Genomic DNA, 20,249 nt, shown 5'->3' with positions numbered 1-20,249 from the left:
ACTGACCACTGCGGTCCCGGCTACGATCATCTCTCGTCAGTTCGTGCACTTGCCTCTTGACTGGGTTTCCTGCTTTCACTCCAGCCCTCGTACCCGCTTCCCCATTCTCTTCTCAACAGGGCAGTCCGGCAGTCCGAGATCTCACGTCAATCCTGTGCTCACCGTCCTCTGGTGGTTTACCCTTTCATTCCAAGTAAAAGCTAATGTGTGGGCGGTGGCCTATAAGGCCTCTCAGATCTCACAGCCCCCTCCACACCCCTTGTGACCCCTGTCCTCAGTCATGTTTGCTCTCTTCGAGCCACAGTGGGCTCTTTATCCTTCGGTTACCACAGGCATATATCAAACCTCAGGACCTTTGCACTTGCTGTCTCCTCTGCCTACACCATGCTTGCCCGAGATAGCCAGATGGCTCATGGCTGCATTTCCTTTACACCTTCTTCAACATCCCTTCATAATGAGGGCTCACCAAACGATTTAAAAATGCCACTTACCAACCCCCTCCCCAATGTCTATACAGCAATCCCTATTCCCTCTCCTAGTGAGATTTTTTCCCCCACAGTACTCCTCAGCAGCTGGCATACCATCCATATGGTTACTTATTTATTTGTGTGAAGTCTGTCCCCTCTCAGTGGAATATAAGCTGCTCGACGGCAGAGCTTTATGCCTTTTTCATCTGAGTATCTAGCACAAGGTAGGCACTCAATAATTATTTAATGAATGAGAGGAAGAATGACTCAAATATCGAGTGGATTATGATAAATACTACATACACACAAAGAACGGGATCAGATTGGTGCATTTAGACGGCAAGTCTGTGTTTTGGAACCAGAGTGCTCATCTAACCGAGCTTCATTTAACAAGAGAAACACAGAGATGCCCCTTGCAGTGTAATCCTGCCTCCAGCCCCTTGCTCTCGGGGACTGCTCTGGTTCCAGGCTCTGCTCTCTGGCTCACCCCACTAGCGCCTCCTTCGCCTCCTTCCCGCTCTGGACAGGCCACACAGGGAGCATCTGAACCAGGGCTCCGGGGGTCCTACGTGGACAGCTCAGGAAAGAGCCAGAACTAGGGGCTCTGGTCTTAGTCCTTTTAGGAGCCGAGTGGCCACAGAGTTGTGTTTATTCTCAGGTAGCAGGAGCCGTGAATGAGGGACCCAACCAGTGTGTGTTGCTTCAGGGGGGCAGGGAGGACTTGACTTTTAGACAGAAGGAGGTGGGTCCCTTACCCCACGCTGGGAAGTGTCTGATGGCAGACTGGGGCACCTGCCTGTCCAGGAGAGGGGAGAGCGTGGGAGTGCCTGAGGCAGTAAAGATGAGGGTGCTTTCAGTGGGCAGAGGGTCTTGGGGTGGGGGAGGATTCAGCCCATAGCAGCAGGGGTCTGGCCTGAGGCTCTGGACTTTTCCCTTCCGGCCATTGTACCAAAGCTAATTTGGGCTGAAAAAGCTCTGCCCAGAGGTTTCACTTTATCTGGAAACTTGGAGCATTTGGCATCAGGCCCGTGGAGTTACTCAAGGAGATGAATGACGTTTCTGTGTTGCTGGAGCAAAACACTGCTCCCCGTAGCAGATCGCGTTTTATCTGAAATTTCAAGAAAGGAAACCAAACTAGTGCCCTTTTTTTTTTTTTTTTTTTTTTTAACGGTTTCCTCTCTTTGGCCTGTCCTTTGAGTGTGCCATGGTTTTAGAAGATAGGTTTCCTTATGTTTAAGTTTTCTGTCAGTCCTCACTAAGATAACATAGGGTTATTTTTGTATTTTATAAAATCTGTCTCCTGGGTAGTTCCCTGCCCCACCCTTCCTGAGTTGTTTAGTTTTGTGGATTTCGCTCTGTTGCCCCTTTAGCACATTCAAGGGCCAAATCAAGATGTAGGAAGCCAGAGGCTCTCTCTGATAGTATTTGTGAAAGCACATTTTGCTTCTCCTGCAGGCATGGCCAGAGAGGGCATCCCCAACTTGCGGAGTTGCTGAAGGCCAGCGTGGGGACCTGCCTCTCAGCAGCGAATTAGTGAAGTTCTTTGAGCACAGTAGACAAAAGGCAGGATGTCAGCATGTGGCACTTCTAAACCTTTCCTCTGCTAGGTAACCTTTGCTTATTACCTCGCTCTTCCTTTTGACAGGTACGGTGGGAATTAGCTAGCAGATGCCTTTGTAGTGGGCTGAGGTGAGCTGCAAACAATACATCTTCAGGTCCTTTCCTTCTAGGATACCCCTGTGAAGTGCAAAGGACGTGTCGCTGATGTGGCAGGCGGCCGGAATGAACAGGCAGGCGGAATTTTTCTAATCAGTTTCACAGACTGCGGCAACCTTTTACTTTGTAAAATCGTGAATTTTCGTGTCTGGAAAGGGGTTGGGGAGGAGCTGTCCAGGCACTTGAACCCCTTCTCTGTGCTGAGCATGGGGAAATGTAGCTTTGAAGAGGACAGATAAGGAAGGTCCCTGCTCCCAGGTCTGGTGGGGCCGGAAGATATTAAATGCGTCATTCCACCGATAATGAAAATTGTGCTACGTGTTACTAAGGGAACATGCAAATGCCCTGAGAGCATATGACAGGCTGCCTGCCAGGGCCTGAACCGCCTTCGGGTAGTCCTTTAGGTTGGGGTCCGAAGGATGAGTAGTTGGGAAGAAGGTGAAGGTAAGGGAGGAGGGGCTGCCCCTCCCCGTGGGAGTACCCCCAGAAGGCCGCTGCGGCTGGGTGGGGAGGAGAGGGCTGAAGTGATGCTCAGAGCCGCTGCAGAGCTTAGCAGACGGGATGTGCTAACGTGCTTCAGAGCCCAGCAGGATCCGAGACCTGCTGGGTTAGGTTGCTGAGACCGCGGGTTAGGAGACAGTATTTGGACCTTTAGGTAGGGGAGGGAGGGCAAACTCTGGTTCTAGGACAGGTGGGTGGAATGTGATCCAGAGCCCAGGAGAAGGATGGGTATTGGCGTCACGCACTTCAGCGGGAGAGGAGGAGGGAGGCCGAGGCGGCTGCAGGTGCAGACAGGCTTCGAGGTTTGCGCTGGGCTGGTCAGCGATTCCGTTCCTGTCATTGCTGTTTTCTCAGTGAAGCAGGAGGCAAAGCTGTCCTCCCGGTGGAAGGAAGTGGAGTCTGCTTGCTGGGTTAGATCCCTTCTCCAGCTGTGCTTGGCCGGCACCCTGGCCGGCGGGCATGGGCTCGGCAGCTGGGCGGGTTCATCCAGAGTTGAGGTTTTTCTCTGTGGGCGCGATGCAAGGACAGGGAAGGTAGTAACAGCAGGGGAAGGGTTTCAGGGAGGTTTCTGTGGGATGAAGGGGCTGTGGCTGATGAGGCAGGAGGAAGTGGAATGGTCAATGGCCGGCCCGTGCAGGGGCTGGGAATGGGGTGGTGGGCTCGCCGAGTAGGGGAACAAGAAACGAGGGCTTGGCTCACTGCCCTGGACGTATTAATCCCCTGAGGCTCTTGCAGGTTCTGATGCTGCGAGTCTGGGAGGGGGCTCAGATTCTGCATTTCAACAAGCTGCTTAGGGGTGCCAGCCCCTGTAGCCCGTGGGTCGCACTTTGAGGAGGAGTGAGAAGCTTGTTGTTAGAGTGGGACGCCTGAATTAGAAATCCTCGAGGTGGTGCAGTCTTTAGCAATAGGTAACACAGCCTGGGAATGGCTGAACGGCCCCCCGAGGCTCAGGTGCCCGGTGGGGATAGTAACACTTACTATGGGCAGCACTGCTCTGAGTGTCTGTTGTCTGATCGTGCCCCAGACTGCAGTGAGGTAGGTATTACAATCCCTTATCTTACAGGTGAGAAGTGAGGCGCAGAGAGGCCTGTCCCCAAATCACCCATACTCGTGAGCAGTAGGGTCAGGACTCAGGCTGGGCCGTACCTCTCTGAAGCCCAGGGAGGGGTGCACCCCTGACCTCGAGTGCTAGCCTCATCTGTGAAGGCGGATAAGAAGGTCCAGAAGAATGCTAGGGTCTCACAAGTTACCTCTGTAATCGTCACAACTGTCCAGCAGAGCCTGTGCTCTACCCATTTCACAGGTAAGAAAAGTAAGGTTCAGAGGGATTCTGTAGTTAATCAGTGGGGGAGTTTTCAAGCACCTGACTTGCTTTGCTCCGAGTCCAAAGTGCGTTCCTCCTCTATATCAGGTTTCCTCCATCACCATGCAGAAATGCAAATTCTCTTCTGATTCTCTGGGAGGCTGCAGTTACCTTGGGAATAATCTCCCCGGATGACTCAGGCTACATCCTAGAGACTGAGGTGTTGAGAACCAAGCTGAGCCTGGGGGGACTGGCATCTGGGCTTGGCTCTGTCTCTCACTAGCAAGTTTGCACACGTCTCTTATGTCTCAGTTCTTTATGCCTAGCAATCACTTCCAGAGCTACGTTCTGTAAGCATAGGGATGGTTCTAACGGCTCTGTTTACACTAATGTCTACTATAGGCCTAGCATTCCATAAGTTATCTTTAAATCTTACACAAGGACAAGTGGTGTTTCTAACTTCAAGGTGAGGGTCCTGCAGCCTGGAACCTTCAGGTAACCTGCCTGCTGCCTCCCCGCTCACCCGATGGCAACGCTGGGATTTGTCCCAACGTCTGTCTGACTGCAAAGCCCTTGTTCTGGCCGCCGAACCCCGCTGCCTCTGCCTCATCTGTAGCCTCATGGTGGGCGGTGCTTACAGGTTTCATAAGTCAGGACTCTCAGACTCTCAAAACCCGGACTCCGAGACGGGCTCTTTTTGATACTGGTTTGAGAGGCCCCTCTCCTACATATGTTGCATGCCTGTGCACACACACACATGTGCATGCCCACGTACCATGTGCACGCCGGTATCTCTGGAACAGAAGTCTCATGAAACGGTGGCTTCTGGTGTTCCCTTGCAAGGCACTTGGTTTTCTTTTCACTTTCAGTTCAGTTTAGTCCATTTTATTAAGATGCTTGCTAAGCTCTACTGATGAGTATGTGCAGGGAAGTCTGCGTGACTCAGGAGGTTAAATGTCCGACTCTTGATTTCAGCTCAGGTCATGATCTCAGGGTCGTGAGATCGAGCCCCACGTCAGCCTTCCTGCTGGGCATGGAGCCTGCTTGGGATTCTCTGTGTCCCTCTCCCCCACTCCCCGCCTTGTGCAAGTGCTCTCTAAAATAAAAATAAAGATTTCTGGGTACAGAAATCTTTCCCTCCCAATTTCTAATCTCCAAATTTCATGACGAATCTCTCTCTCTCTTATATAGGTAGCAGTATCAAATCTAAATCAGTCCTCCTACCATATGCCACCACACTTTCACAAAGTAGAAAAATATTTCATAAATTTGCTCCGAGAGAAGGAGAGAAAATTGTACTTTTTACATTGGATGACACTGCTAATGTATCAAAAGAGAAGAAGGGAGTGACTTCTGTGACTCCTTGGCTAGAAAGATGAGGGTATAAGGCTGGGAAACAGAGGCTGATTGGGTGAAATGGTTCAGCTTGGGGAGAGACCACAGCAACAAAATTCTAGTGAAAGATGGTGAAACTAACTTCTTGTTCCAATGCTAACGTATAGCCCATTGTTAGCTATAGTTTTTCTTGTAAATGTGCCCAAGGATATACCTTTATCGGACTTTGTTTTGTGCCTGGTTTTGTTCTGAGTACCTCACATATGGTATCTGGGTAGGTGATATTGTCCCCATGCTTTTACGGAGGGGGAGACCAGGGCACAGAGAGGCTAAGTAACCTGCCCAAGGTCACACAGCTGGTAGTAAGTGGTGTAGTGGGAATTTATCCCTGGGCTCTCTGCCTCTGGAGCCAGCCTTCTTTGTCACTATGCTGTCATGGTTACTTGTCTTTTCTTTCAAGTGATTCTTTGTGGTCCCTGTTGGATGCCATACCTGGGACAGAGGGTCCTCACCTCACCTCTGGGGTTTCCCAGGACACGTTTCCCCAGGTCCTTCTCAGCTCTGATTTTTAGCTATAATTGAGTTCTAGTGACTCTCACATTCAAGAAGAGACAGGCTGGTGGGTTGAGGACACAGGGGAAGTTTTGTTAGTTAACTGGGTTAATACGACGATGTTGTATGTTTTCGTTATTCCTTGCACAGCTGTGACCCTTCTGTCTAATTCATTTAGAACATAAACAGGACAGTGATGACTAATCCCTTCCCAAGCACCCGCCGGGGGTTGAGAGCTCTGGGCAGGAACTCTGGACCCCAAGAGCCTGACGTGGGCCCCCCTGCACCCCAAGGAGCTGGAGCTGAGTATTGGACTCATCTTGTTCATAGCCTGGGAGGTGGTCCCTTTCTAGGGAGAATTCTGCCTCAAAAAGTGTGTCCTGGGGCGCCTGGGTGGCTCAGTCAGTTAAGCATCTGCCTTCGGCTCCGGTCATGACCCCAGGGTCCTGGGATCGAGTTCTACATCAGGCTCTCTGCTTGTGTTTCTCCCTCTGCCTGCCACTCTCCCTGCTTGTGCACCGCCACCCCCCCCCCCCCCGCCAACAAGTAAAGAAATAAAGTGTTTAAAAAAAAAAGAAAGAAAAATGTGCCCTCATAATAGAATCAGTGTGACATATTCCAGAGTTTTGTGTCAGCTGATGGTTTGAAAGAAGATGTGATATGGAGTGACGTTAAGGAGAATGGATGTTTTGAAGTGGCCACATGTTCATCTGCGGAGAAACATTAAATGCATTTGTTTTCTTTCATGCTTTGGTGATGGAGCTTGCAGCAATGGGACTGCAGTTGGAAGGAAGCCATTGTGTCTGACACGCTGTGTGTAAACACCCCATTGTCTGCACAGGGGCGGAAATAACCAGGTGAAGAAGAAATGGATGTGCACAGGTGTGAGAGAACCGAAGCCCAGCTCCAGTGGCTTCCGTGCTCCCATTTGGAGGGAGCATCTATCTTGCCAGGGAGTGGGGCCCCAGGAAGGAACTAATTCCTCTCAGCAGATATGTCCTGGGGACTTGCCCTTTGCAGCTGTCCACACACCAGAGAGGAGCAGGTCCTGGAGCCGGGGGAGCCCACAGTGGGCCCACATCACGGATCCCAAGTGCAGGAAGGGGACACGGGACCTCTTCCACCATTCTTAATTCTACTTTGGGGACATTTAGGTCCACAAAGATAGTGACCTATTCCGTTAGGGCCCTCAGCCAGGTTGAGGCCAACCCCAGGGTACGTAGGGCTGACTCCCTCTTGGTTTAACACGGTGGTGGGCATGCGTCGCGGTTTTGTTGTTCTATTGAGATATACAAATACTCACACACGGTTGTGCTGTTTGACCTGCGAGTGCTCTTCTGGGTGCGTCACACGTACGATGGACCCGGTGAACTCTCACGGCTCCGTGGGCACAGGTACTATTTCTGCTCCCATTTGCAGAGGAGGAAACAGAGCCACACAGTGATGGTCAGGTGGTTCGCCTAAGTCACACAGATAGTAGATCGAATTGAAATGCAGACAACTGTCCCACTCCGGGCTTCTCCCTTGAGAGTGCTGGGCCAGGGGTTGACGAACTCCTTCCGTATGGGACCTGATAGTTCTTTCTGTATGGGACCAGATAGTAAGTATTTTAGGCCCTGTGTGCCCTAAAAATCTCTGTTGCTTCAACTCTGCCTGTGTGAAAGCAGCCAGAGACAGTACATCAAACAAATGGTGTAGCCATGTTCCATTAAAGCTTTATTTATAAAAAGAGGTGGTGTGCGGGATTTGGCCCATAGGCTGTAATTTTCAGATCCTGTACTAGACCATCCTGCCTCGTTAGGCACATCTGTTAATGACACAGAGAAACAGACAGATACTCAGTAGTGTGGTGATCCAGTGTTACAAGGAATCAGGAGCCAGAAATTGCAAAAAAAGATATATTGTTTGTATTCCTTTCAGGTGAAGCCTCCTCCTGCTTTAGCTAGAGAGGGTGATGGTTCTCATGGGTGGGTGCAGTGTGTTAGGAGGCTCAGGGCCAGGAGAGAGTTTTTATTCTCATTCAACTTTCTGGGCAATCTTGTGCAAGGCTCTGGGCATCTGTCACTCACGCCTGCATGTTGGTGATAATGGTCCTCGCCACCTGCTCGTCTCTCTGCCTGGAAGTGTGTGTCTTGGATTAAAGAGGTCTTGTCCATGACACCCTTCGAGCTGGGAGTCTGGAAGAGGGTAAACGTATTACATGGCTTTCATCATTTCATTTGCTTGCAAATTAGAGAGTACTTAGGGGGTATAAGACCCTTTTTTGAATATTTGGCGTGTAGAGCCCAATTTTAAAGGAAAGGCATTCTTGGTAATCTGCACGAGAGAATGTGGATTTAGATGGCATGAATTTATGGATTACCTGTGCGGTGGGAGGCTTTAGGCAATGGAGTTATTAAAGAGGGTGAAATAGGTATTTATTTCAGTTTTTAAGAAGTATGCAGTGAGAGGGCTTCATAGCCAACCTCATTATATATCATTTCTGTAAGAATATTTAGGCTCCTCTGCTAAGTTGTGAGTCTTAGCAGTAGGGAGGATTTTTATAAAACGTTTCGAAGTGAAATTTTGAAGTTAAAAGTTGAGCGGAGAAGCCTCAGAGGGAGCAAGGCTGCTGCTTGCATTTCAATGAAAGGGAGAGGAAATTCATTATAGGGCTTGACGATGTGGTTTGCATGCTAAGACCTTTGTGGAAGAATGGGCCTCCCCAGAGGAGGTGGGAGGGAAGTTGTAGCTTATCCTTGGTGACTAAGTTTCCTTGGTTGAGGACAGATAGTTCTTCTGAGGCCCTCTACCTGCCCCCAAGTTCTTTTTGTTGTTGTTGTTTTTAACTTTGCAAGAAAATATATTGAACTGAAAATTTTAGCCTAGAGGATATCTCAGAATCTTGGTAGGTTTTGTTTGTTTTGTTCTGTTGCCAAAAACTAATTTTTTTTTAAAAAATCCAGCAAATGTAACTACTTAATCTTAATTTGGGAATCGAAATTTAAGATGCTATCACATCAGTTAAAATGATAGAGAGCGGGTATTTGGTAAAGACCTTTTGGGAGCTGGGCTAGGCCTTTATCTACGTCGGTATCATACTTAAAATCATGGCATTTGTCCTATGGAGGAATATTCCTCTTGTTCTACAGATGAGCAAATTGAGGTATCGGGAAGTTCACTGATTATTGGGGTTAAACCGCTAGCGAGTAGCAGAACCAGAATTTAAATCTGCCTTCCTGATTCCAAAACCCATGGAGGGAGGCTGAGCAAGGGTCCTGGAGTCCTGGAACACAGGATTCTCAGTGCTCAGACTAGAACCATCGGCAAATGGGGTACTTGTTACTCCCAGCACGAGGTGGTGCTTATTACTGGGATCAATCGCTGAGGAGTTTTCCTGTGTGGTTGCCATATGTATGCACTCTGAAGCCTCCAAGACCACAAAACCAGGGGCAGTCTTGGAGCTGAACAGGAAAGCTAGGAGACCAAGTTCTTTGGCGTTCCCAGCATGAACATAGCCCCATTTATTGGCCCAGTTTGCATTGATGGACCAAGAGGCAGGATTCTTGGAATGAAGGCATTTGTAGTTTTCTTCTCTTGCTGCAAAATACTGCTACACTCTTGTGCTCACAGGCGGGTATAGACTTGGGAAAGGCTGGCTTGGCTACTGATGATTTCACCCACTCCACCCCACCCCCTCCCAAACTTTCCAAGACCAGTCCTCGTGCCTCTGGGGACCGTAGATGACCACCAGAAATGGGGACCGGCCGGCAGAAAGCTTCTTCCTTCAAAGCCTGGGCTCCCACACGAATGTGGCTCTTTTCAGGCAAATTCTGTTGGCCCGTGTCCAAATTCGAAAGGACACTGGGTACAACTTCCGGAGGACACCGGGTACTTAAGGAATATTTTTAAAGAAAGGGAGTTGGCACACAGGAGCACAGATTGGAGGCTCTGTCAAGCTGGCTGAGGGAAAGCAGAAGCGCTCATTAGGACGTCGTAGTGTCGACGCATGGTCAAGAGGTTGGTTGCTCTTTATTCAAAGGGTGAGGCCGTAGAAACATTCTGTTTTGTTTTGTTTTGTTTTAATCCTCCCTTTTAAAAAGTGTACTGACCCAGTGAATACTCTATCTGTGGCACCTAGAAGCCCCCGTGGTGACTGGTCTGGAGAGGGCTTGTCCAGAGAAGGCAGGCAGGCTTCTTGTGGGGAAACTTCCTAACCCCGAGCCCCGCACGGACAAAAGGACGGGAAGCCGACCCGCGCCGCTGCATGTCAGTGGGCTGGGTGCTTGTTTGAGATTAGTTTCTAAGACTTATTAATTAGATTCACACAGGGGACCTTGTAATCACTTAATTACCGAGGTGCTCTTTGTTCAACCGTGTCAAAAGGTGCCTTGTCATTTTTATTTCACGTTTTGTTTGAGTGTCTCTGTGACCGTGTTACAAATGAAATATCCTTCCAGAATGCGGGATCCCCTCTGTGACGGTGGCTGCTGTTGAAAATAGGCATAAAAGCTCTCGAGTGCTCCGCATAGGCATTAGGGGAAGTGCTGAGAAATGAGGGCAGAGTGGAGGGTGGGGAGTGGGGAACCAGAGGAGGGACTGGAGACTGAGAAGCTGGGGAGCATGGGGGGCAGTGGCCGCCACAGCAGGGCAGGGTGTGGAAGAGGGGGGGCAGGTGGGGAGAGACACACACAGACTGAGTTACTCAGGTAGAGAGCTAGAAACAGGTAAGCGGATAGAAGACAGAGACAGACGGGCAGACCAGTAGGGACAGGTTCTTTTCTTTATGATCCTCAGACATCGCTCATCCTGCCAGTGACGCTTATACCCGTTTGCTTTTTTCTGGCTTTAAAGTTCTGTGACTCATCTGTGTTTGCATGTGTGTAGACTCTTCAGGAAGTAGATTCTGGAAATCTGACGGTCTGTATTAAAGAATTAGTCTCTGGACCGAGACCACACCAGCTTCAAATCCCAGCTCTGCCACCTGCTTTCTGGGTCACTCAGGAAGTGACATAATCTTTCCAGGCCTTAGTTTCTTCTTGTTCAAATGGAGATAATAACTGTTTCTAGCTCTTAGAGGATCAGGGATGGTGTAACCAGCAGTACTGGTCGTGGTTGTTGCTACTGTGCTTGTAACACAATCCTGGATGTCTTGGGACCAGTTTCCCTTTGCAGGACTGTTCACAGAGCATAATGTATTTTTGCAAATAATGGAAAGGCTTGTTCTTGTCTGGGGCTTTTGGCACTGAATGTATGGTGCATGTGAGGGGAAGGAGTATAGATATAATACGCTGGGGTCAGGGGTCCCAGTGTCCAGTCTCAATGCTGGCACAAGCCGGCAAATGTGATGAGTTTCTCTGGACCTGCTCTCAGATGGGAAACTGAGACGATAAACGGGGGTTTTAGGTCACAGGTGATACTGAGTCCTCTTTCGGCACGTGAGTTTTGTGACCTGGATACCAATTTACCTCTATGCGGAGTTTCTCTGGGCTTTAGATTTGCGACAAGACTGGGGGTTGCTTGTATTAGTGCCCCCGGAAGAGAGAAACATGTGTGCTGCATTGTAAATACTAAATTTAGTAATAAGGAGGTTCTCCGGGAAATGAAAAAGCCAGTTCTCCCAGCAGCACCACAGTGTCAGAGATTCCTCCTCTCCACTGCAAAGGCCCTGGGGTCTGCCTGGGCCTCCAAGCACCTTGGGACCTTGGCAGTCATAGATGTGAGATCCCTCCTCCAGGCCTGACTTCAAACCATTTCGAGCCTCTGCAGGGCATGAGGGGCTCTCTGGGCTCCATCGATGTTCTTAGCTGAGTTTTAGAATGAAAACTTCCATACATGTTCTCTCAAGGACTGGGACAAGCCCGCCAAGAAACTTAGCTGGGGACAGCTTGGAGTACCCGGGTTACGCTGCCTGGGCCTGTGTAAGTTGTTCTCCGCCTGTGTACCGAGAAGGCGAAGCAAGAGGGCCAGCGTGGCCGGTGGTTGTAATTGGAAAGCGTGCACGAGCCCTTGGCTTGTTCCTTCAGTTTGCTGTTGGTATAGGGAGGCTCATGACTGTAAGACCTGTCGTGCTGACTCAGCTGAAGTAATATCTCTTGGTCCTGTGGGCTGCTGACCCACTGCTCCCCTTGAGAGTTCACAGGTAGTTTGTTCGGTGCCTACAGCGACTCTCATGGCTGCAGCCGTCCCAGTTCCCTTAGTTTGCTCACACGCCAGGAGCCAAGCACTATGGCCTCTCGGTGCTCCATGTCCCTCAGTCCTGTGGGTCACACCAGAGCCTCCCAGTCCCACCGGTGGTGCTTATACTGATGCTGCTTTTTTCTCCCGCAGGTGCTCACATCATGCCGGGCCTTCCTTGTAACAGCACGGATCCCTAGCAAGGTAAGTGGCCATGCCTTTCCTCCAACACGCACGCGCACGCATGCACGCACACACACGTGCGCACTCCTCAGCGACGCAGACTTCACGAAGGAGGCATGTGCACGCATGCGCGCACTCCTCAGCGACACAGACTTTACGAAGGAGGCATGTGCATGCATGCGCGCGCTCCTCAGCGACGCAGACTTCGCGAGGGCGGCATGTGCACGCATGCGCGCACTCCTCAGCGACGCAGACTTCGCGAGGGCGGCATGTGCACGCATGCGCGCGCACGCTCACTCCTCAGTGATGCCGACTTCACGATTGAGGCTGTGTCCGGAGTGCCCTTAGCACACCCATATTTTCCTTCCTTCTCCCTCAGGGAGCACCTCAGCGTTGCGATGACCAATAGCTTTTACTCCATCGTTTTTCCTCTTCTCGTTTCAAAGCGGGGAAGGGTTGTGCTGCATGTGCCCGACCGTGAAACCACTCTGTTCTGGAAAGGATCGATTTAATTTCACCAAGAGACCAGCTCACTGTTTGCTAGTCCAGGGCTCAGGGTGCCTGCTGCCTTTTTTTGCCCCCGCCCCCGATTATAACAGATGCTAAATTTTACGATGTTTCTCCGAGGAGTGCACCGGTCGGTCCCCGCCCCCGTTGGTCATGTGAAGTGAGGCTGTTTCTAATGTGTCGTAAATGAAATCGGTTCTTATGGGGATGGTGTTGGGCTCCGTTGCCTATATAGTAAAACACTCCAAAGCAGGCTGTAAGGACGTGACTGAACCATTATCCCACTGGGGAAAAATTAATTGCAGAAGGAAATTTTATGGGCTTGAGAAATAGTCAAGTACCCTATTGAGTAGAAGGCCCCTGAATAATATTTCCCCTAATTAAAAATGTTCTGATGTGGAAAGGCGGCTTATCTCTGGGGCAGTCGCTGCCCCTCTTTTGCCGACTGACCCCATATTGCCCCCTCCCTTGCTCTGCCCCCAGACCGGCTTTGTCCTATGATGTGCATAGTTCGGGGATTGGTTCTGATTTCAGATCTGGTCAGCATCGCAGATAGAGAAAAGCAGTTTTCTTCCAAAGTGATGTGTGTTCACGTTGCCCCCTTAGACCAGGCTGGTTTTCATGCGCCACAGCATACCTTGGCTGAGAAGCAAGACCTGTGTTGATGGCACTAATTTCCTGGGGAAATAATTATACTCAGAAGAGTACTATATAGTAGGTACTGATTATGGCATAAATGTCTTCTCTTTTTTTGGGCAGCGAAGGAACACTTTTTCTTTGGTATTTATGTTAAATGTATCACACATGCAGTCAGATGTACAAAATAGAAATGTCCATCTCTGTGATGAACCCAAAAGTAAATACTTTTGCAGTCACGCCCAGTGAAGAACTAGAAATTTGCTCTCGCCCCCGAAGGCCCCAGCTCAACTTTGCGGGCAGGAGTGGGTAATTATCAGATCAGGCACGGCCCACAGAGAAGCTGGGTTGAAGAATCTCCCCCTGCCTTCTTCCTGGACTTCCTTTTTGGCTCCTTGTTTCCTTGACAAACTTGAGAGCCTCGCCAAATGTCTCCATGCTTTCCTGCTCCCTGACACTTTGCCTCACTCAGTGACAGCCCCAGGTGCCATGGAAACGTCTTAATTGACCTCCAACTAACCTCCCTCGGCCAGATTGATCACAGGGTACCTGTGCCATGCCGCATGATGTGGACTCATGCCAGCTGGTTTAAATAGCTGCTGGGCGGTGAGAGCACCGGTCTGTTCACACCTGCTCCCACCAGTTGAATGAGTGCCCACTGAGGTTCAGCGGTTTGTTTCCAAACCTATTCATAGCAGCTGTCATGACAGCAGTACATTTATTTAATTAAAGGTATTTCACATAGCAGTGAAATAGGCTGCAAAAGAGTATCTGTGCAATACTAAATATTGGTAAAGGTGAATTATGGAAAAAGAAATTACTGTCTTGTTAAGGACCAGACAGTTGTTAAAGGCTGAGGTGGTGGGGAGCATAGTAATTCAGTAAAATTATACCCTCAAGTTGCTTTGCAAGTGTCTTCAAATTCTCCATTGTGTTTGTTATTATTTATTTTCAAATATTTATTTATTTGAGAGAGAGAGGGAGTGGTGGGACATGGAAGAGCAGAGGCAAAGGGAGAGGGGGAGAATCACAGGCAGACTCCCCGCTGAGCAGGGAGCCCAACATGGGGCTTGATCCCATGACCCCGAGATCATGACCCGAGCTGAGATCAAGAGTTGGGGCACCCAACTGACTGAGCCACCTGGACACCCCCTCACTCCATTTTGGAGAGACTTGAATTGGATGGCAGGCGCCCTACATTTGCGGGTGTGGCCCCCAGAGGAAATACAGTGGCCAGGCTAGCCAGTGGGCTCTACTCCAAGAGGAAATGTGGTCACTCTGTCAAAGGCTAGCCATGGAGACAATGTTTACAAGTTTTGCTTTGAACTAACTGAAGGTAGATATGAATACTTTTTAGAAAATGATTTCCTGCTTGAGGTGACTTTTCAAAACCCAGCCAAGCATCAGTTTTGATAATAATGGTAGGTAAGAAGACTTCTACTCGAATAAAATGTTTAAAATGCGCCTCCAGTGCCGCATTTGACTCTGGGAGGACAAGAGAGTTATGTCCTCCTCCTTTCCAGTTCCAGTCCTGGCACCTACTAGGCCTTCCACATGCGTCTGTGGGTTGACTGAGTGAATAATGAAAGAATAACTTTTCTATCTCTGGCCCTCAGCGCTAGACATCAAGAGAGTTAGCTGGAGACTCAGGGGTTCTCCGCTGTAATGTTTTTCCTACCAAATGCATAGGGTACAGCATAGCACCCAGGGGCACAACTAAGGGTCTTGTGGGTTTGGTTCCCTCAAAGGTACTTTTCCCCCTACCTTTCTAGTTTGAGGGCGAAGAGTTCAAATAAACTGATCTAACTCCGTCTCCTTAAACAGGTGTGCTGGGATTGTTTGCTGTAGTCAGATGAAAGACTGCAAAATTGGGGGAAAGATTAGTGGCTGTTGTCCAGGAAAAATAGGAAAAGTGTGGGACTGGAGCTATTTTGAAGGAGGAAAAATGCTGATTATAGGAGAAGAGAGAAAGGATCACTTATTAAAACGGAAAGGAAATAAATCATTTATCTGCCCACAGAGATAAAATTTTTATATAACTGTGTGTTTCATTTAACCACAGTTTAAAATTCCTACATGTTGTATTTTTCTAAATCCATTCAAAATAGGCATTTTTTTTTGAAAGATGGAGAAGGAATGACAATGATTCCAGTAAGTGGCCAGAGTGTCACCCAAAGAGGTAAGGGTTTAGAGAGAAGGGAAAACCCAACATCGTCATCTTGATGGGACTTTCTGGAGCAAAATTTTGAAATAGGAGAGCATTCATTTCATACACATTCATCTCTCAATGAAGAAATAATAGAGTAGATATGTAAAAACTTTCCATTGATTTTGTCCTTTCATGAAATTTAAAAAGTCAGACTTCTAGCTTCCTTTCAGCCTTTAGTAAAGTGAAGAATACTTTTTCTGAAAGACAGTAATCAAGGTCATATCTTCATGCAGGAATGGAGACGGTAAGCCCACCTGCCTTCCAAAGACACCCAGATCCTTGTTTGGCTCTCAGACTGTTTGTAATTGTAGCATTTTCACCGTGAAGTCTAGGTTTTGCCACCCTCATTCATTACAGGTTTTTATTTCAATTGCAGCTCGAGTTAACCTTCAGCTACCTGGAGATTCATGGTGTCATGTGCTCCAAGTCCGCTCAGGTATGTGCCAACAGCAGCAGCTTGTGTGTCCCGACAGCGGGGCCCTAACCTCTCTTGGGTTTCTGAAACTGGGAAACTCCTGTCTGGTTTCACTGTTGAAATTCTCTGAGATAATGTAGGAAAACCAGATTAGGGAAAATGAAGTTTCTGAATGAGAGACTGAACAGGGGGCTTTGTGGGTCGGGGCTGGGAATGTGTTGTTCTCGGAAGGTAAACACATTCTGCGGAACTCAGTCTGAGAAGGACCAGTGAGCTCTTATGTGAGCTGGGGATGTAAACACGAGATTTTGTACAACAAGGTTTAGTGTTAAAATCTTGTAGCTATTATACAACAGTATCTAATAAGGTCTTTCTGGGAATATAGTGATGCATGAAATTTTTCTGGCATTAATAAAATGTGGATTTTTATTTTTTTAAGATTTATTTATTATTTTAGAGAGAGAGAGAAAGCACATGGTAGGAAGATACAGAGGGAGAGGGAGAGAGAGACTCTCAAGCAGATTCCCTATTGAGAACAGAGCCTGATAACAGGCCTTGAGGTAGGGCTCCACGTGGGGCTCGATCTCACGACCCTGGGATCATGACCTGAGCCAAAATCAGGAGTTGGATGCTCAACCACCTGAGCCACCCAGGTGTCCCTAAGATGCAGATTTTTGAAAACAGCTTGATTGAGCGATAATAAGTAATATGCCAGAAGCTGAAGTGTACAGTGTGGTTAAGCTTTGACATATGTGCACTGTGAAACCATTACCACAGTCGAGATACCAGATTTAGTCCTCATCACACGGTCTTCCCATATCGCCCAGGCAGCACGCCCTCTTGCTCTCCTCACCTGCGGGCGTCAGCTCCCTGCAGCTGGAGAGGAGTCTGATACTTTATTGCCTACCTTCTTTTATTGGAAAAATTGTTTTGGGATCGATTTATTTTGTTGCATGTCTCAGTAGTTCCTTTTTATTGTTGAGTAGTGTTCCACTGTGTTCTGTTCTGTCCCACTGTGTCCCGCTATGTCCCCTCGTGTTCTGTTGTATTCCACTGTGGGCTGTACCACGGCTGCCTTATCCCTTCACCCAGTGGGGGACAGTTGGGTTGTTTGTGTTGTTGGCCAAGACCAGCAAAGCTGCTGTGAACCTTTATGTACAAATCTTTGATTGGACAGAGGCTTTCATTTCTCATGGGTAGATATCTCGGAATGGAATGGCTGAAGTGTATGGTGGGTGCATGTTTAACTTTTTAAGAAGACTCTGCACTGTTTTCCGAAGTAGTTATACCATTGGACGTTGCCACGAACAAACAGTACGTGGGGGTCCCGGTTCCTCTACATTCTCCTGACACTGGCGTGGTCATTGTGTTTAATTTTAGCCATTCTGAAAAGTGTGTGATGCTTTCTCATTGTAGTTTTAATTTGCATTTTTCCAATGACTAAAGATGTTGAGTCGAGCGCCTGGGTGGCTCAGTTGTTAAGCGTCTGCCTTCTGCTCAGATCATGATTCCAGGATCCTGGGATCCAGCCCTGCCTCGGGCAACCTGCTGGGCGGGAGCCTGCTTCTCCCTCCCCCACACCCTGCCTCTCTCGCTGTGTCTCTCTCTGTCAAATAAATAAAATCTTCAACAAAAAGAAATTATCTTTTTATCTACTTGTCTGCCATCCTCTATCTGCCTTTTTCAAGTGCTGTTTAAAATGTTTTGCCATTTTTTAAAATTGAGTTGTTATTGTTTTAAGAGTTCTTTGTATATTCTGAACACAAATCCCTTTTCGGATACACGATTTACACGTATTTTTTCCTCCATCTGCAGCCTGTCTTTTCATGTTCTTTGCAGTGCTTTTCAAAGGGCACAAGTTTTAAATTTTGATGATGTTCAATTTGTCTTTATATATATATTTTTATGGATCATGCTGGTGTCATGTTGAATAAATCTTTGCTCAACCCAGGGTCACAGAATGTTCTATATCTTTTGGGAGTATTACAGCTTTACATTATACATTAGCTCTATGATCCACTTTGAAGGAGTTTCTGTATATAAAGCAATGCGCGGGATTCTTTTTGGGGTGTGTGTGTGTGTGTGTGTGTGTTTTCTTTTGCATGTGTGTGGCTTATCCACCTGTTTGAAGCACTGTTGTTTCCACACTGAACTGGCTTCCACTTTTGTGGTTGTTCATGTAAGTGTTGGTCCATTTCTGGACTGAATCTTTTTTTTAAAACTTTTTTTTTTTTTTTTAAGATTTTATTTATTTATTTGACAGAGAGAGATCACAAGCAGGCAGAGAGGCAGGCAGAGAGAGAGAGAGGAGGAAGCAGGCTCCCTGCTGAGCAGAGAGCCCAATGTGGGACTCGATCTAAGGACCCTGAGATCATGACCTGAGCCGAAGGCAGCGGCTTAACCCACTGAACCACCCAGGCGCCCCACTGGACTGAATCTTGTCCCTGTGGTCTGTTTGTCAGTGTTTATACAACTACCACACCGTCCTGATCACTGTAACTTTATAGTAAGACTCAAAATCAGATAGTGTTAATCTTCCAACTTTGTACTTTCTCACAGTTGTTCATTGGTTCTGGGTCCTTTGCAATTCTGTAAGAATTTTAGACTCAGCTCAGTTTCTACAGAGAAGGCTGTTGAGATCTTGGTTGGTATTGGATTGAATCTATAAGCCAGTTTGGGGAGAACTGACGTCTTCACAGTATGGAGCCCTTGACCCAAGAAAGCTGTGTATTTCTACACTATCTAGGCCTTCTTCAATTTGTCTCTGCGGCATTTTGTTGTAGCTTTCAGTATATAGGTCTTACACGTCTTTTGTCAGATTTATTCCCAAGCATCCTGTATGTTGTGATGCTGTACCATTTATGGTATTGTTTTAAATGCCAGTTCTTAATGATCCTTGCCTGTGTAGATACACGATGGACTTTTGCATATTAAACTTGTATCCTGACACGTGGTTGTGCTCTCCTTTTAGTACGAGTAGCTTTTAAAAACGAATTTCATCATTTTCTACATGGACAATGGCGTAGTTTGTGAATAAAGACAGGTACACTCCTTCCCTTTTCAGTATTGATCCGTTTTATTTCTTTTTCTGCCTTATTGCTGTTGGGTCTCTGAGGTTCCCACGTCTTGCCGGCTGTGCCCGGAATTCCGTGCTGGTGACTTCTCTTTACGTAGGCTGCTTTCCGGGGTTCTGTTTGCCATGCGTATCCGCATGAGCTGATGGCGTGTGCCCTTATGAACAAAGAGTGGGCTTGCTTACTGTTCACTGTGAAAACAGATTACCCAGGTTTCAGGGTTCCTTTCGCATGGCGCTCATGCCCTCTGCTGTGTCATGAAGAGTCCTTTCCGTGGGATCCAGGACTCGGCTGTGTACCGCTGGCATCCACGAAACAGCGACAGGCTAACTTGCTCACTTCTAGGTGCGGTAAAGTCCGATCTCCGCGCCTGGGCACTGTCCTCACTAACACCTCCAGATCGGTGCTGAGTGGAGGCACTGGGAGCAGACATCCTTGTTGTCTCCCTCATCTCGGAGGGAGAATGCTATTTTCTTCCCACTACGAGTGACATTAGCTGGAGGTTTTTCATTGATGCCCTTTATCTGGTTGAGGAATTTCTCTTTTGTGCCAACTTGGCTGGGAGTTTTTCATTCAGGAATTAGTTTGTGTTTTGTTACAGGTTTTTTGTTTTGTTTTCTTTTGTGGATTTGTTTTCTTTTTAGTTTGTTAATAGGGTGTATTATATTGATTGACTTTCAGGTATTAATTCAACCTTTCGTTCCTGGGATTAGCCCTACTTGGTCATGACGTATCATCCAGTTTGTATATTGTTGGATTCTAGTCAAAAGTCTGTGAAGGATCTTTGCATCTAGGTTAATGACAGTTACTGACTGTACTTTTCTCTTTATTTATTTTTTTTAACGATGTTATTTATTTATTTGACAGAAGAGATCACAAGTAGGCAGAGAGGCGGCAGAGAGAGAGAGGAAGCAGGCTCCCTGCTGAGCAGAGAGCCGGATGTGGGGTTCGATTCCAGGACCCTGAGACCATGACTTGAGCCGAAGGCAGAGGCTTTAACCCACTGAGCCACCCAGGCGCCCATGTACTTTTCTCTTTGAAAAAGTCTGTCGCATTCTGTGTTAGAGTGATCATAGAATTAAATCCTTCCTCTTTGGTTTTTTAGAAAAATTTAGAATAACCAACTTTTTAAATGTTTGGTTGAATTGACCAGTGATGCCATCAGGGCCTGGAGTTTCTTCTTCGGGAAGGTTTT

At 47.8% G+C, this 20,249-nt stretch overlaps 1 protein-coding gene across 11 annotated transcripts in view; it reads left to right on the top strand.

Annotated features, from left to right (window-relative positions):
- Window positions 1–20,249, top strand: part of CARMIL1 (capping protein regulator and myosin 1 linker 1) — a 297,975-nt gene that overhangs the window by 98,339 nt on the left and 179,387 nt on the right. For all 11 annotated transcript variants that reach the window (XR_014311992.1, XR_014311993.1, XM_082731456.1 and 8 more), the window contains exons 3-4: window positions 12,184–12,234; window positions 15,942–16,001. Coding sequence is in view for 9 of the 11 variants with exons in the window: in XM_082731456.1 (XP_082587582.1) it covers window positions 12,184–12,234; window positions 15,942–16,001 (111 nt within the window). In the remaining 2 variants the exon portion in view is untranslated. The remainder of the gene's footprint in view (window positions 1–12,183; window positions 12,235–15,941; window positions 16,002–20,249) is intronic.

The sequence above is a fragment of the Mustela nivalis genome (genome assembly GCF_964662115.1).
Source record: "Mustela nivalis genome assembly, chromosome: 5".
Classification (NCBI taxonomy): domain Eukaryota; kingdom Metazoa; phylum Chordata; class Mammalia; order Carnivora; family Mustelidae; genus Mustela; species Mustela nivalis.
Note: the sequence above shows the minus strand (reverse complement) of the source record. Positions and strands in the feature narration are given on the sequence as shown.